The following is a 15,823-nucleotide window of genomic DNA, read 5'->3' as shown; positions in this document are numbered from 1 at the left end:
AAACACTTAGTGTTTTCATGGCCCCTGGATTGGGGAGTTTGAATTTGATGTCTTCTCAAGACAACCAACCCTGTCCTGGGAAGGAAGAGAGAGGAGGAGCTCTTTAGAAGCTGGAATAATGTTATCATTAATATAGGCCCAATATAAAATTAATATTTTTATTTTTAAAACACAACTTGTCTGTGATGATACTAAGGTTGTGGAGACACAGGAGTCCTATTTTTAAGGCTGGATCAACATAGGCAGCTAAGGGGTGGTGGGATCGGGCATACCACTGCTGAATGCTAACCCATAACACAAAACTCCTTATAGATAGAAAACTGAGCACAGGGAGAACCACCTGTCTTCTACAGTCACTGGTATAGGGTGATGATTCTAGGTTTTGATTGTAGTAATTATAAATTGTTTGTCCTGTTGCTTTGAAATTTTGATTGTATAAAATATTTTAGAAATATGGTTGAAACAATTGACCTGAATCGTGTTTGCATGCAACTAGAGCTGGATTGAGGCCAGGGTATATAAAGGAACAACAAACCAGGTGTTCCAATAGCTTTTAGCACATTGCATGGATATGGTTTGAAATAGGGGCAGGGTTATTGTTTTTTCAGTTACCACTTTTCCTTGGGATTCTTTTGCTCGTTTCCATACACACTACCTTTACATTTGAAAACCTTACAAATACTTTGAATTTATAGACATTTAGCTGGAATATCCATCCCTATTATTTTTAAGGAAGTGAATACATAAATGGTTTGGCATATGTTTGGGCATACTATTCCAGTCTTCATACGTGGGATCTTGCCACTCTAATATGCTTTTGTGGTTGTGTGTGAGTGGCAGCAATAAAGATATTTGCAGGGGAAGAGGAGAAGGCAAAGGACAAAGTATCTGTCCTTTGTGAATGAGCTGGATGGCAGGCAGAGCTTATCCAACACTTGTAATTTCAGCCACTGCCATTAACTGTGCTTTCGGAATAATTTTCAATGGGCGTTTAACTACCTTCCCTCTCATATAACACCTTTATAAAAGCTTGAGATCAGAAAATACATCTCTTGGGTCTTTGCATGTTTTCTGACAAATGCAGGATGTGATCCACATCATCTTCCACTTGAAGGAACCTTCCTTAGAGCAGTCAAACTGCACAGTAATCATGGTAGACCTGCTGGGTATGCAACATCTGTTGTCCAGGCACATTCCACAAAAGGTAGGTTTGTATCTTTGTTTACTTGTGCATCCAGCAAAAGCTAATTTCTCTGCTCTGGGAAGTTGAAATGTAGGCTGGCATGTTTTTCCTCTAGGAATCTTAAAATATAAAAGAATAAAATCTCAGTTTTATGTACATTATTAGTCTGCATAATTAAATTGCCGTGGCATTTAGGTGCTATTAAATCAATCAAGTTTGCAGTTTCAGGCTCATTGGCTTTTGAGCAGTTTAGATCTACAAATCTGAGCGCTCACGTGTTCAGTATTCTGCTGTTTCCAAGACCCTGGGGACCACCACCCCCCACACACACACACACACCTGAATGGGAAATACTTCCTTGGTGCCTCTGCAGCTCTGACTTGCCACTAGTTATATTCCAGTACCTCTGATACCTGAATGGCCGGCACTCAATTTGGGATGATGAACACCTATAACAGGGGTGGGGAACCTTTTTCCCGCCAAGGGCCATTTGGATATTTATAACATCATTTGTGGGCCAAACAAAATTAAAAATTGGCCGACCAAGCCCCAAGCAGGCAGCTGCCCTAGATGACCACCCCCCCCATGCAGGCAGGCATCCAACCAGGGGCATCTTGGGTGGTCCTAACAGCTCCATAGCTAATGACTCTTCTGAAAGGGGGGGAAGGTTCCTTCTCGGTTCTGGGTGGAAGGGCATCTTGATCCGTGGGTATTCTCGTCACGTGCCCAGGGAGGCAGGACCAAATATTTTTTCTGCAGCTTCCTGTCTCCCTGGGCGGGAAACCCAGTTTCCGTCCTGCCTTGTACAGGGTGGCAGCGTTTAGTTGGAGCTCCGTCTTTAGAAGATTCCTTACCCTGTGTCTCTTCCTTTCTCTTCTATTTCTTTCCCTCTTCGATTCTATTGTTCTTTCTTCTCTCCTCCTGCCGTTTTAGACGCATTCGCATCCTCCCTGTACTGGTCTCTCTACCCTCCTCCCCCCCTCTTTTCTCCTGATTCCACTTCGTCCCTGGGACAAGATGGCGGACGGCAGGAGGGACTCCGATTCGGAGCTTCTGTCCGAAGGAGATGCGGACCCGGCCCTCGTTGTTTCAACAGGGCGGAGGCGCAGGGACCTTTCCGCAGGCCGAGCCGGCGGCCGCGCGGCGCCCGGACCCGACGGGGCGGCCGCAGCGAAGAAAGCGCGCTCTGAGGAGCCGCTTCAAAATGGCGCCCAAACGGGAGAAGGGCGCGAACGGCCTCAAACCGCGGGCCTGGCCCCAGGAAATTCGGCCTTGGAGGGCACCTCTTCAGATTTCGTTGCCATGACTGAGGGTAATGTATGTGGCGACGAGCAGGAAGCTCCGGTGACTAGGAGGGAGATGTTAAATTTTTTAAATGGGGTCTTAGACAGGCAGGCACAGATGATGAATGCCTTTAGAGACTCCGTGGCCCCCTTATTGCAGGCCGTTGACCCTTCTCAGTCTCGCTCCTCTAATCCCCAGGCGAGGGGGGAACAAGAAGGCCAGGCAAGCTCCCAATGGCGCACCAAGGCAGCCTTGAAATCTCAGCCGGTGCCTCAATCCTACCAACCTTCTGAAGACTATCTATCAGGGGCCTCTGACTCAGAAACTAGAGAGGAAGGAGAATTTGACTCCGACGAGGACATTCCTATACTATTGGAAGAACAGCATCCTCGCCTGTTTCTAGCAGAGGATTTCCAATCTCTCCTAAATAAGGCCCTAATTGCTCTGGACCTCAATGAGGATCCAGACCCAGAATCAAATACAAAACCAAAGGCCCAAAAGAAGGGAACCAAGGAGTTTTTCCCCAGTACTAAACCCCGGATATGGGAAATTCCTTTTCCTGAGTTCTTTGAAACTCAGGTCCAAACCAAATTTGACAAGCCTCTTGCCAATAGGTAGTTTTCAGCGAATATAAAAAAGCTCTACACCATGGTTCCACAGGCCATGGCGCTATTCAAGCTCCCACTCATAGATGCCCCTGTGGCAGCTCTCCACTCCTCAGATCTCCCCGCAGAGGATGGAATGGGTAGCATTAGAGATCCCATAGATAGAAAAGCAGAAGTCTTATCAAAAAAGGTGCATGAGGCCTCCACCCTGGCTATTCAGGCCTCGGCGGCAACATCAATTATGGCACGGGCCTCCATAGTTTGGCTTAGAAAAATCATCCAGTTGTACACTGGAGATAACCGTAAGTTAACTGAAGGCCTTAATAGACTCCTCAAGGCATCGGCCTTTATGGCTGACGCCTCCTTGGATGCAATATCCTTTGCTGCCTGGGCCACTTCTTCCAATGTTGCCATCAGACGGGCACTTTGGATTCGCCCTTGGCAGAATGAAATAAAGAATAAGTCTCTAACAATGTCCTATCCCTTCACTGGGGGGAAACTTTTTGGAGAGAGACTAGAGAAAATTCTAGTCGAAAATAAAGATAAAAAGAAGGTGTTACCTAGATCTTACAAGAGAGATGGGAGATCTTCATTTTCAACCTCATATCCCAACTTTAGATCTTCTCACACTCTCACGCCCTTCAGACCCGACCACAGGAGAGGGGTTAGGGGTAACAGCAACAATTATAGAGGATCCTCTCGTAGAGGGGGTGGCAAGTTTTTTCGTCCCCCCCAGGGACAACAGCAGTTCAACAATTCCAAGGGAGATAGATTCCCCAAGACCCCAAAACAGTGACGCCAACCTCGGAGAGATAGGGGGCAGGCTACTTCGTTTCCAGAATGCGTGGGACAGTTCTTACAGGGATGCCTGGGTGTCTCAAATCATCCAATCGGGCTACCACATAGAATTTATCAAAATACCCCGGGACAAATTTGTAAATTCCCCAAGGTCGATCAGACCAGAGAAACACCAGAGAACTTTGGAGGCAATATTACATCTCCTCAAGATCCAGGCCATCGAGCCTGTTCCTCAGAACGAACAGGGAAGTGGGGTATATTCAATTTTCTTTACAGTCCCCAAGAAAAATGGGGACTGGAGAGCTATTTTAGATTTAAAACATCTGAACAGGAGCGTACATTACAGAAAGTTCCGCATGGAGATGCTCCGTTCCATTCTAGAAGCTCTTCAGTTGGACCAGTACCTCACTTCCCTGGATCTGAAGGAAGCGTACCTCCACGTTCCCATCCACCTGTCCCACTGCAGATTTCTCCGCTTCTGTTACAATCGGAAGCACTATCAGTTCAAAGCCCTCCCCTTCGGGTTGAACTCCGCCCCCTGCGTCTTCACCAAAATCCTGGTGACGCTGGTAGCCTTGCTTCGTCAGGAGGGGATTACGGTGTTCCCGTACCTCGACGATCTACTGATTTGTTCGGGGACCAGGGAGCAGGCGCTAGATCACACTTCCAGGGTGATACAGGTCCTATCTTCTCACGGCTTTCTCTTACCTGTCTCATTAGCTCGGCAAGTCCGTAAACTGGGTTTCCCGCCCAGGGAGACAGGAAGCTGCAGAAAAAATATTTGGTCCTGCCTCCCTGGGCACGTGACGAGAATACCCACGGATCAAGATGCCCTTCAACCCAGAACAGAAGGAGCCGTCACGGTAAGTACACAAGGCTCCGTTTTCTCGGCAAAACAAACTCACATCTGCCTTGAATAGAGGCTATTCCTGTCTGTAGGAGGGGGCTAGTCTTAGATCCTTCTGAGCTAGAGATCTGCCAGGACCCATGAAGGGCCAGACCAAATGACTTTGCGGGCCTTAAACGGCCCCCGGGCCTGACGTTCCCCACCCCTGACGTATAAGGATGTGGCAGTTGGTAATCTAGTTAAGGCACCTGAATCCACAATAAATACTGCTTCACTCCTTTCAGAGCACTAATAAAACCACCCACTTATGTTCCCGTGATTGGATAGCAATGCACTTATATGCACACACCCATATACTTGTTCCTTGAAAACCCAAAGTTCTATAAGCTATTGTTTTCTGCTAGAAGCTGAAATGATATTCTGCACTACAATTTACCTTTAGTATGTTTGGAAATGTTGTTTGGCATGGTTGAATATAGCAAAGTCTCTTTTCCTTCCTCATTTCACATTTGCTGTTTTCATTAGTCACTCTATCAGATATACCAATACCACAGGTTTGAGAACAAGGTGTCCATGGAGTTGCCTGTACTAGGCATTTCTTCTTCGAAACAAGTGGTGCGCTTCTGAAAGCTAGGAGACAGAAATATATGGCACCTCAACCTAAGTTTTAATGTAGTAGAATTTATGATAGCCCCAGTTTTGATTCAATGATTCAAACTACAATTAGACATGGTGCATAATAATTAAGTATTGCAGGTTCTCCTCTTGGACTTCCCTGGAGTTGCTGCAAAACTGGCAAATGGATTTGTGCAGACTGAAATCCTATTATTTTTTAAAGGATTTTGCCAATGTAATTCCCGAGTACTAAAGTATTTTACATCTTGGCCAAGTTGTTTTGTTTGTCATGATTCAGTCTCAGATTTGTGGCAGAAAGCAGGCTTAAAGCTGAAGACTTCTTATAACGTACCCTAGGCCAGACTACTGAAGTACCTGTCTAAAATGGATTAGGGGCATCCTTGCAATTACCAGAATACATGTACTGTGAACTTAGTTCCCTATAAATTTGGATTTCTTTAACCTTGCTTTTACAATCTCCATGTGGCAAATCCTGGTGAATGTCTTATAGGGATGGCAGACAAGATTTGAAATACTGTGAAATTCTAAAAAGTGACCGATTGTAGTTGAAACAGATTAGAGGACAGGGCAGAAAGTAAGTACCTGGGAAGTAAGCAGCAGCTTAAAAATCGCAGTGCGGGAAGCAAATTTAAAAGCCTGGCACAGATCTGAAATAAATAAAGGAAAGTTACAAAGTTGTTGATTTTTATATATTTATAGTATATAAAATAAGATCTGCATTAAAATAGGAATATATTAAAATAGAAATGTTGTTAAGCAAAAGACTGCATGAGGAAAGCAAGGAATATTAATATTAAATATTAAAGCTTGCATTTGGCAAGAATATGGAAAACCTGAATTTTAACTCTTCACTGTGCAAACCGTGCATTAATTGCATATACATCATAAACTGCTTAGATTATTATAGAAGCTCTCAACATTTTTGTAGAAATGCATCTACTGCTTCATTGGATCGTGTCTTTTCTAATGTTTTCCCATATTGTTACCTGTCTTATTTAAAGTATTATCCATTTATAACCTACAAGGTTTTTTTTAGGGTGGTTGTTTTTTATGAAGTAACATCAAAAAGGCTGCTCAGGTTGTAAGACAAAAACTGCCATTACTTTCTTAAACTATTTTCCGTATTAGGCCATTCTGTTTAGGGATCTCTAGTTTGCTTGATATTCTTCTGATATATTGACAATGTGGTTTGAAAATCTGGAAGGTTTAAATATTGAAAACAAAAATAAATCCCAGACTATTAGAGCGAGACAAGCAGAGAAACAAAGAATAAGACACCAAAAGGGAATTTGATCTAGCTAGAGCACCTTTTTTTAGGGCATCTGCCAAAACCAAGTACGTCCCTTACCCAGTGACATACCTGTCGATATTAGAAGGAAATACTACGAGGAGAGCATTTACTCTAGCTTGATGTTCTGCTCTGCTCTCTGCAGCATTAGAAGGAAATTCAAAAAGACTCCCCTCTCACAAAGGCTCTGACCCTGCAACAGTAGTGAACCAGAAACAATAGAACATGTTGTTCTTAGGTGCAGTTACTATAAGGAGGATAGGGAGAAGATTCTTGGCCCTCTTTTGAGAAAGAGCACTGGTTATCCTGAATCTGTTAGAGTTAACATCCTTCTTAAGGATGAATTTTCTCAGGTAACAAAGTTGGTGGCCAAGTTTTGTAGGCTAGTATTTAATTTTCAGAAATCTAAATAGAAATGAAAAGTTGTAGATAGGATTGATTGATTTAAATTTATATTGTAGACCATTTTTTAACCATTTTAAAGAGAGAAATATTTGGTATAGTGTTTTAACCAAAATGTACTGTTTTATGCTACCGGTTTGGGTAAGGCAATGTAACAGCAAAAATTTTATGTTTGGTCTAAGAACTGGAATAATAAATCTTCTTCCAGGCTATTAGAAGAAGCCAGGGTACCAGTTAATTTTGAGGAATCAACTCTTGGTATACAATGTATTCACATACACTAAAGTCAACCTGGGAGAAGAGATGTTGTTAAAGTTAACGAATTATTTTTCTAAGGCTGTTTGACAAGCACGAGAAAGTTCTGAGTTCTTTTTATAAAAATGCTAATTACTCTCTCTTAAATCATAACGAAGTGCTTCCAAAAAATCAAAGTACGCATAAAATAGGTGATCATTTTAGCTTTGCGCACCTGGCATTAATCTGTAACCTGTTGATTGTTGCTCCTTCTGTTGTCCTGGCACACATTTGGAGTGTCCAGATTTCCTTCCACCCTTGAGCACGGCACATTCTTTGGGTGCTGACTTTGGGATGAATACAGGCGTACATCCAATTACACCACTGACACACAAACACTTATATAGGGGGGTGGGCTGGAAGGTTTGGCCATTGATATAGTGCATACCACTGAGCTCACAGCCCACTGCGATCATATCTGGAACAGTGAAGACAAACTATTTATTTACGTTAATAACCCTGTGCTTTCAGCTAAAATTTCACAAGTCAGCTTACATCATTCAAAGAACCATTAGAACACTAAGAAAAAGTGTGCGTGGGCTATCCCTTTCGGATGCTCATTTACAGATAATCATAAAATATTTCCCAGCTGTCATATTGACAATAATATCATTTAGCACTTTAATATCACTTTAGAGAATTAAAAGTTATTTCTATATACTCACTTATAGGATTTCTGGCAATGCTACTATGTTACAGAAGTATCCTTGTTCTTCAGTTTGCATGCTATCTAAATGTTGTGTTCTCATAAAACATTAACAATTAACTCTGCTTGAAATTTTTACACCAGCTTCTTCAGCGTAACTGATTATGGTGACAATCCCAACAAAGTGGAGGTGCTACTGGTAGGGGAGAAGGTCTGACCCAGGACATGGGTCATCCTCTGTTCTGGATGGGGGTGCCCTCCCAAAAGGAGCAGGTTTGAATCTTGGGAGTGCTCCTGGACTCTGGCCTCCTGTTGAAAAAGCAGGTGGCAGTGGTGGCTAGGGGTGCCTTTTCACCAGCTTCAATTGGTGAAAAGAAAAGATCTAGCCTTGGTAGCATCTAGATTAGATTACTGCAATGCGTTCTACGTGGGGCTGCCCTTGAAGACTGTTGAGAAGCTACAATTGGTACAGAATCCAGAGTGTTGACTGGAATGAGGGACCATATCACTCCAGTCTTGTTCCATCTACAATGGCTTCCAATGTGCTTCCAGGCTCAATTCAAGGTGCTGGTATTGACCTTTAAACCCTTGTACAGCCTGGGACCAACATACCTCCTTCTCCCAAATGAACCTACCCATTCACTCTGTTCATGTTTGGAGGCTCTGCTTTGGTTGCCCCCACCATTTGAGGCTAAACAGGTGACCATCTAAGAAAGGTCTTTTTTGGTTGTGGCGCCAAAACTTTGGAATGCCCTCCCCAGGTATATTCATCTGCCTCCCTTTATCAGTGTCTTCCACTAGGAGAGAAAGGCTTTTTTGCTTCATTTGGCATACCCCCAGTAACCGTTATTGGCCCTCCTTCCTGGTTCTTGTATGTTTATATGTTTTTACTGCACTGTTTTATAATTTTAAATATTCTTAATAGTTCACATGTGTTAATGTTTTCATGTTCGTCGCCTTGGGAACCCTGATTGGGTAGAAAGGTGGCATAAAATATTCTAAATAAATGAAAAAAATAAAACTATGGTGACAATAGGAGGAGCAGTGATGGTTCAGTGATAAGAGCACATGCTTTACAATGCAGAACATTGCAGGTGCAGCCCTTGGCATCTCCATTTAAAGAGTTTTAGGTGTTGGAAAAAATACTACATTGCCTGAATTCCTAGAGTGCTGTTGCCAATCAGAGTAGACAATAAACCAGTGGTCTGACTTGGACATCATGCAAAACCATGGTTTAATTAAAATAACTTTGGTCAGTGTAATCATCCCATTTGGGCCATCCCACTACCTATGGGAACTCAGTCAATGACATCCATCCTGGTTTGTTCCTTTATACTTCCCCCATTCAATGCAGACCAGGATACCAGCAGGGTCTCTGCAAGGGCAAAGGTAATGAAATCAGTATTTGGAAGCTGAATCCTGGTTTCACAAACGAGTCATAACTCAAATCAACCATGGTTTTGTACTGAGCTGGGACAATTATAGCAATCCCAATTATTTCAGAAGTTATTTTATTCAGTCTTTTCTGAAAGGCTACTAAAAAAGACAACATAATCTCTCTTTAAATGCCTGGGTTCTTAACAGTTGTACAGTTCCCAAACATTTTGAAGTGGGACCCGCTTCTAAACTTTCTCTACATTTGGGGAACCACTTGTAACATAACTCCCTCCTCAAAATAAACCACAGAAATCTCACATAAGTTAACAGTGGACAAGGTGATATTTCATTTCTCATGTTTATAAATATAGAGAGCATTACTGAGTGACATTTAGTGCATTATCCAGAGGCAAATTCAAATTAGCTATCCATCCCCCCAGAGCCTCCTCTACCCGCTCACCCTATCCTCCTCCTCCTTCCTGGCCTTGTGTCCTACCTTGTGGGGGCAACCCACAGTTTGAAAACCATTGAGTTGGTGTGTTAAAGCAGGCTTTACTCCCCAAGTTGCCAAACATTACTAAGAATAAGTTTTGAAATACTGTTCAGCCAGGTTGGCACAAATAGAAAGTGTAATTATTTTATTCTAACTAGAGATCCAACTTGTTGTCTGGGGTTGTCTTCTTTTAAGCCTTCCTTGGGAGAAAACAAGAGTGAAAGGAACACCAAAAAAAGTGAGGACTTACATGCACACACTCCTGTTTCATACCTAGGCTTATCTGCAGAGTAGTCGCAGTAAAGCCCCTTGTGAGGGTCACAGACCTCTGCTTCATTACAGGTTTCTCCTGACTGTTTGGCACACATCTTGCAGCATCCGCAGCCATCCTTCACCAGGCTCACCCCAGGGATGCAGGTTGGTACACGTGGGCATCTGCAGGGCCACTGGCATATCTCTTTGCGCCGATGAACCTCGCTGATTCTTGCAGATTTGTCTCCAGTCTTTCCTTGTTGCTGCCTGGTGCCAGGCGACCTGCAAGAAAGCTTTCGTATACGTGGGCTTATCTGTGAGCTGGAAAGCTTCAAGCAAAAGTGTTTTTTTTTAATATCTTTTCAAAATTGTTATTGAGATGTATTGCCCTTTATCAAAAAGGATCATTACAGGCTGCATCACTGTACAGTACAAAAAAAAATCCCCAAAGGCTTATATTCCATTCCCATTCCTTCTCTCAGTGATTACTTTCTGAAAAGAGAGGTGCTGAGACAGAAAGCTTAAAAAAACAAAAAGCAGAACCTAAGGCCCATGATCAGAAAACCACTTTCAAAGTTGTTCCTAACGTTAAATCACCTCTAACATTATTGCACAGCTGGTAACTGGGTCTAACGTTTATGCTAAAATAGTGCTATTATGTATATACCTCCTGCCTACAAGACCTACAAGGGAGATCAAATATGGCAGATTAATGGTGTTTTCTCCTTCAGCCTAGACCTGTCAGCTGCAGCGCTGAGACAATCTCATAAGTTCAAGCACCAAGGCAAGGGAGACATCATGTCCTCTACCTCCTACCAATATCACTGTGGCACCCACAGATACTGTTTCACCAGACATCAGCCACCTCCTTTGAGAAATCTGTCTGCACCATAAGAGATTTGTCTCAAGGCAGCAGTGGAGCCATTCTTCTTGAATGGGAAAAACTTCAGGAGCAAGTGGAGCAGATCAGGATGCCTCCACCCTGTTTCCCAGGGCAAAGGTGTAGCTTTAGCTTTCCTGGCACAGGCAAATGTTTGCACAGCAGCAGCAAAAACTTGTTCTTTGAACTGGACTGTGGGTGACTTGTCTAAAAAAATGTTTTGCTTGGGCTCTTCTCAATGACTCTCAAGGATTTAATGGAACATGTTGCTTCTTTCATAGAACTGTGTGTGACTTGGATACAAATGGAGGATCCACGTGCAAGGAGGTTTTAACATGGAGTTGCTTTCCGTGATGATACGGCAGCCCTGTTTGGTCCCCTCTTACCCAATATGGACAACTGGGACCAACAGCTGGGATCTCCTCTTCACACAAATGGACTTCCTCATGGAGCATGGGTTTGTCTTAAGGCAAACAGCCCCATCTTTCCTGAGGACGTTTCCCATGTTCCCTCCCTATCTGAATACTCATGTACACTCATGATTCTTATTTCACACACAGGATAACAACAATGGCTTTCTTTGTCGTACTTGACTGGTGTGATTTTACCTTGCTGCTGGAGAAGAAGCCCTCTCTCTTGGGCACCTGTTTTGTATAGCGTCAACTGTGCAGTTAGCAGGAAATAACACTTAGAGCTTTGCCTTGCCCATACAAACATTCACAGGTGCAGCATCGTGCCACTCTTTTTAACAAAACTGTTTGTGTGCTCAGGAGGCTACTCAGGAGACTGAGCAGCTTACTCAGGAGATGCTAATCAGGAGGCACAAGGGACCACGCAGGAGTCCTTCCATCCAACTGCATACCACATTCAAGCCAAATATTTGAGTACTGGGTTCATAGCTGGAATACTGTCAATAATATCAATGAAAGGAAAGGAGACCTGGCAAGGGAAGGTTTATTTAAAAACATTTACATTCTAACCAGACGGGCATTTCTATAGAATATGTTATAATAATCTTTCAGGAAAAGGGTTTAACACTGTAATGTCAGTTCCTCCCTCGACCCCCATTCCAATCCCTAAAATGCAAATATTATATTTCCAAAAGGAGGACTCTACTTCTGTTCTTCTCCATAGCCATTTGTTACACATTTTAGGGGGAAAGTCCTGCATAGCTAATATTCTTCTGCTATGCTTCTGCTACACTCACCTTTCATTCCTGTCTCTATGATCATGTCACTCCTCCCACTCAAGCATTTGCAGAGGCTCCCCGTCAACTTCATGTCCGTACTTTGTCTGCTTTCACATGAAAACATGTTCCTATCATGGCAGCCGCAGCATGTGGTGTGGGAGTGGGCAAGAACAGCATTTACATACCCTGTGCCACTCCCCACCGCTACCACCTCCTCATTCATGCCCCTCACCTATTTTGAAGGCTGAGTTCAGCTCAATCCCCCCTTCCTATATTGACTGCTGGTGGAGTGTCACCATGGACATGTGGCCGCCCAGCCACCCTACAGTTCCTCTGAGCTGAATCAAAGGCGGTTTTCCTTTGATGTGGCTCAAAAGGGAAACCCGGGGGAGGTTACCATGAGCATGATGTCATCTGGAATCTCTCATTAACTTCGGGGCTTCCTGAATTCCATGCTGGGGGTGCGGGGGAAACCCTTGTGAAAGCAGCCTTTGAAAAATTACAACTTCTCTGAGCCTTGGAGGGCGAAGTGTTTTGGCTGTTGTGACATCACAGAGCTCCCCCCACAACACTCTAGAAATTCCCCCAGTCGCTGTGGTAAAGACAATAGAGATTGGGGGAATTCCTAGAGTGTTGGGGAGAACGGGCATGTGGGTGATGCAGACATCTGTCAGTGCAGGTGGTGAGAGGGTTTGTGAAGGAGTGGGGGAAGGATGCACAGGCATGAGAGTTAGTGGGTGGGAAGGTTGGCATTAGGTGAGCCTGGTGGTAGGCAAAATGTAGGAAGGGGGCTCTGGGTAATCTCTGCCCATGGCCCCCCAAAATCTGGAACCAGTCCTGGTTCACTTGATTGAGCATGGGCAGATGAAGACAGGATAGGGTTGCCAACCTCTAGGTACTAGCTGGAGATCTCCTGCCATTACAACTGTCCTCCACCCAATAGAGATCAGTTCACCTGAAAAAAATGGCTGCTTTGGCAATTGGACTCTATGGCACTGAAGTCCCTCCCCTCCCCAAATCCTGCCCTCCTCAGGCTCCACCCCAAAAACGTCCCGCCGGTGGCGAAGAGGGACCTGGCAGCCCTAGGACAGGGGCAGGAGTTAGTGTACAATGGGTGGGCACCTGGCAATCCTCTCCCCCCCCCCAAACATCCACACATGTTCTCTTGTACACTCAGTGATAATCTGCATGGGGCTTATGTCTCACTGCTTATCTCACCAGTTATCAAACCTCTTTGTCTCCTCCCATCCTATCTGCATACTTTGACATGCCAGTCCTCATGCTTAGACCTGCACCATCTTCTCCTTCCATGCAATCACTTCCTTCTCACATTCATAATTTCTTTACAACTCTGATGCCACATGACAGTATCTTGTCTCCTTGGAATTTGCACTTTAAAAAAGCCTCAATTTTCCATGTATACCATAAAGTTAGCTTGATAGAGACATTATGAGCTAGCTCTCAAGGATTTTTTTTAAGCATCAGGGAAAAATTGAAGAAGTTGATGTTTCTCTTTCATCAGCATATTACTGAGACAACTATTACTATTAACACTAACAAATATTTATTTAATGCCAAGAATGTGAGAACTACTTCATTACAGAATTGACATCACTGTGACTCAACCTTTATGGAAAGGATTTTCTCTCAAAATATTTGGTTTCTCATAAAATATTGGCGAATCATGAATTCTGTATTGTACTATAAACCAGAGGTGGGCTAGCTTTAGTTTTGGAAGGTCTATTTTTTTTAATAGAATTATTGTGTTCCACAGATATGTTTTAAATTTAAGGCATAAAACAATAATTTTAATTGATTTTGTGTACACTTACTCTTAATAATATAAGAAGTAGTTTGCTGGGTTCGAATACTTCAGCCAGCAGGAGTTAAGTGGTCCACTGGAAATTGGCCAGTGTTCCACTAGTGTCTTGAGATCTAACTTTTACATAGAGTACATGACTAAAAACCCACAGATATACCATAGCATACCACAATATAAACTAATTCAATTATATCAAAGCTAGGAAGACATACTTTGAATCTGAAATATATCCAGGGCAAAACCAGCTAAGCAAAGAATTAGGTTGTGAAGTGTATAGCAAGAATACAAAATATATAAAAATATTTCTTAGATAATAGTTGTGTGATTGATCTGTTAGTTTTCTTCAGAAATCTTCAGAGGTCCATCATTTCACAACAGAAAATATATTAAATCTGTTTGCAAGCCCATGTTAAAATGTTTTTTGCTTTCCTAGTGTCTTTTTGTTTTATTCAACCACATGACACAGTCCTTCCACAGTTTTCTCATTCCTCCGTGTAGAATTAAAAATAGAGCCATTGTCTAGCAATCATTTCAGGCAAATGATATATTCAGTAAAATAATTCTCTAAGGTAAATTAATAGCAACACATACTGTTGTTTTTATTGGAGAAGGGTTGTTGGTACAACATTTAATATTCCTTAAAAGCTTTATAGAGAGAGAGAAGAAAAATGGAGATTGATTCTGAAAAGAGAAAAAAATATGATGTCTTAATAAGCCCATTGTCATGTTATGGGGGGCATTTTGATTGTCCAAGTAGATTTAATAAACACAATTGAAAGCAGTCTTCTAGTACCCAGTTCTTCTATAGGTTGCACTACTGCACCAGAGCAAGGAACCGAGGAGCAGAAAGAAGTTTTTCTGTGCTGTGAAAGAGTAGAATTTGTTCTGTGCTGTTTTTCAAAATATTTCCACAGAAATCTTTCAAATCTCATTCCAGAAAAGGTGCCTAAGAAGGTATAAAACGCTTTGCTTCATAATTTATTCAATCAAGGGAATTAAAGTGGCGTACGCTGAAATACAACGTCTCCCGCAATCCTGTATTATGCCCAAGCCATTTCTTTGAGAAAATGGGCGAAAACGCACGGTCGCTTTCGCCTCCTTTCTTCCCTGTTCCAGCCAGGATCCTGGCTGGAACAGGGAAGAAAGGAGGCGAAAGCGACCGTGCGTTTTCACCCAATGTCACCCATTGAGCAAAAGCTTCGGCCGTTATCCTAGCTAGGAAATCTTTCCGGAAAACTTACCTGTTGAGTATAAAAAAGGATAAGGATGGCGGGGATGAGGAAGCGCTGCATATTCCTGGGAAGGCAGGAGTGAAACAGAAATCGTGAATAGGCTGGGCTGTGTCAGAGCCAGCACTGTGCACAAAGTCTCTTCTGTCTCTTCTGCAAACCTGCTCTCCTCTGCGCACTCACATAGACACACATGTTCACGTTTGGAACACCTCACAGAGAACCAGCTTCTCTTGGGCTAAGTAAATCTTTCTTTTGAGGCTTACTCTCCAGGTCAGGGTGGCTAGGTGCTCGTTTTTTCACCCTCTCTTATTTTAAAGCCAGGCTCCCTTATTTCAGAAAAGTTTCAGATATCCATGCATCAGATTGTCCCCATTTTTCAAATTTCAGTCTGGCAAACTGTGAGGTCATATGCTGCTCTCAGAGATAGCTGGTATCCATGGGGCACTACTTTTTTTATTGTGTTTTTTATTTTTATAATATAAAACAAAATAAACAAATACAATAATAAAAAAATAAAAAGAAAATACAAAAGAGTATCAATTATAATTATACAAAGTTATAAAATTCAACAAAGCAAAAATACCCTTTTGACCCT

At 42.8% G+C, this 15,823-nt stretch overlaps 1 protein-coding gene across 2 annotated transcripts; it reads right to left on the bottom strand.

Moving 5' to 3' along the window:
* Nucleotides 1–1,020: 1,020 nt before the first annotated feature.
* On the bottom strand, nucleotides 1,021–15,289 carry CCN6 (cellular communication network factor 6). 2 transcript variants are annotated; one of them, XM_056856680.1, is made up of 5 exons: nucleotides 15,238–15,289; nucleotides 10,104–10,398; nucleotides 7,513–7,755; nucleotides 5,154–5,347; nucleotides 1,021–1,302 (listed from the first exon to the last, which is right to left on the bottom strand). In XM_056856680.1, the coding sequence occupies exons 1-5, from the start codon at nucleotides 15,286–15,288 to the stop codon at nucleotides 1,021–1,023; spliced, it is 1,065 nt and encodes a 354-aa protein (XP_056712658.1). In that variant the 5' UTR covers nucleotide 15,289. The 2 variants fall into 2 exon arrangements, with proteins under 2 accessions (XP_056712658.1, XP_056712657.1); XM_056856679.1 differs by lacking the exon at nucleotides 1,021–1,302 and adding an exon at nucleotides 5,936–6,000 and having other exon boundaries at nucleotides 5,175–5,347.
* Nucleotides 15,290–15,823: the final 534 nt, after the last annotated feature.

Source organism: Euleptes europaea, chromosome 10 (assembly GCF_029931775.1).
Source record: "Euleptes europaea isolate rEulEur1 chromosome 10, rEulEur1.hap1, whole genome shotgun sequence".
Classification (NCBI taxonomy): Eukaryota; Metazoa; Chordata; class Lepidosauria; order Squamata; family Sphaerodactylidae; genus Euleptes; species Euleptes europaea.
The sequence above is the reverse complement of the archived record's forward strand: the minus strand, read 5'-3'. Positions and strand labels throughout refer to the sequence as shown.

Bases quoted from the DNA above. Each gene is read 5' to 3' on its own strand.
- CCN6 (XM_056856680.1), bottom strand. From the start codon at position 15,288: ATGCAGCGCTTCCTCATCCCCGCCATCCTTATCCTTTTTTATACTCAA. The intron at 7,756-10,103 runs GTAAGTCCTCAC...TCACTGTTCCAG, and splicing joins TGAAACAGGAGTGTGTGCAT to ATATGATCGCAGTGGGCTGT. The intron at 1,303-5,153 runs GTAAATTGTAGT...TTATATTTTAAG, and splicing joins CATTTCCAAACATACTAAAG to ATTCCTAGAGGAAAAACATG.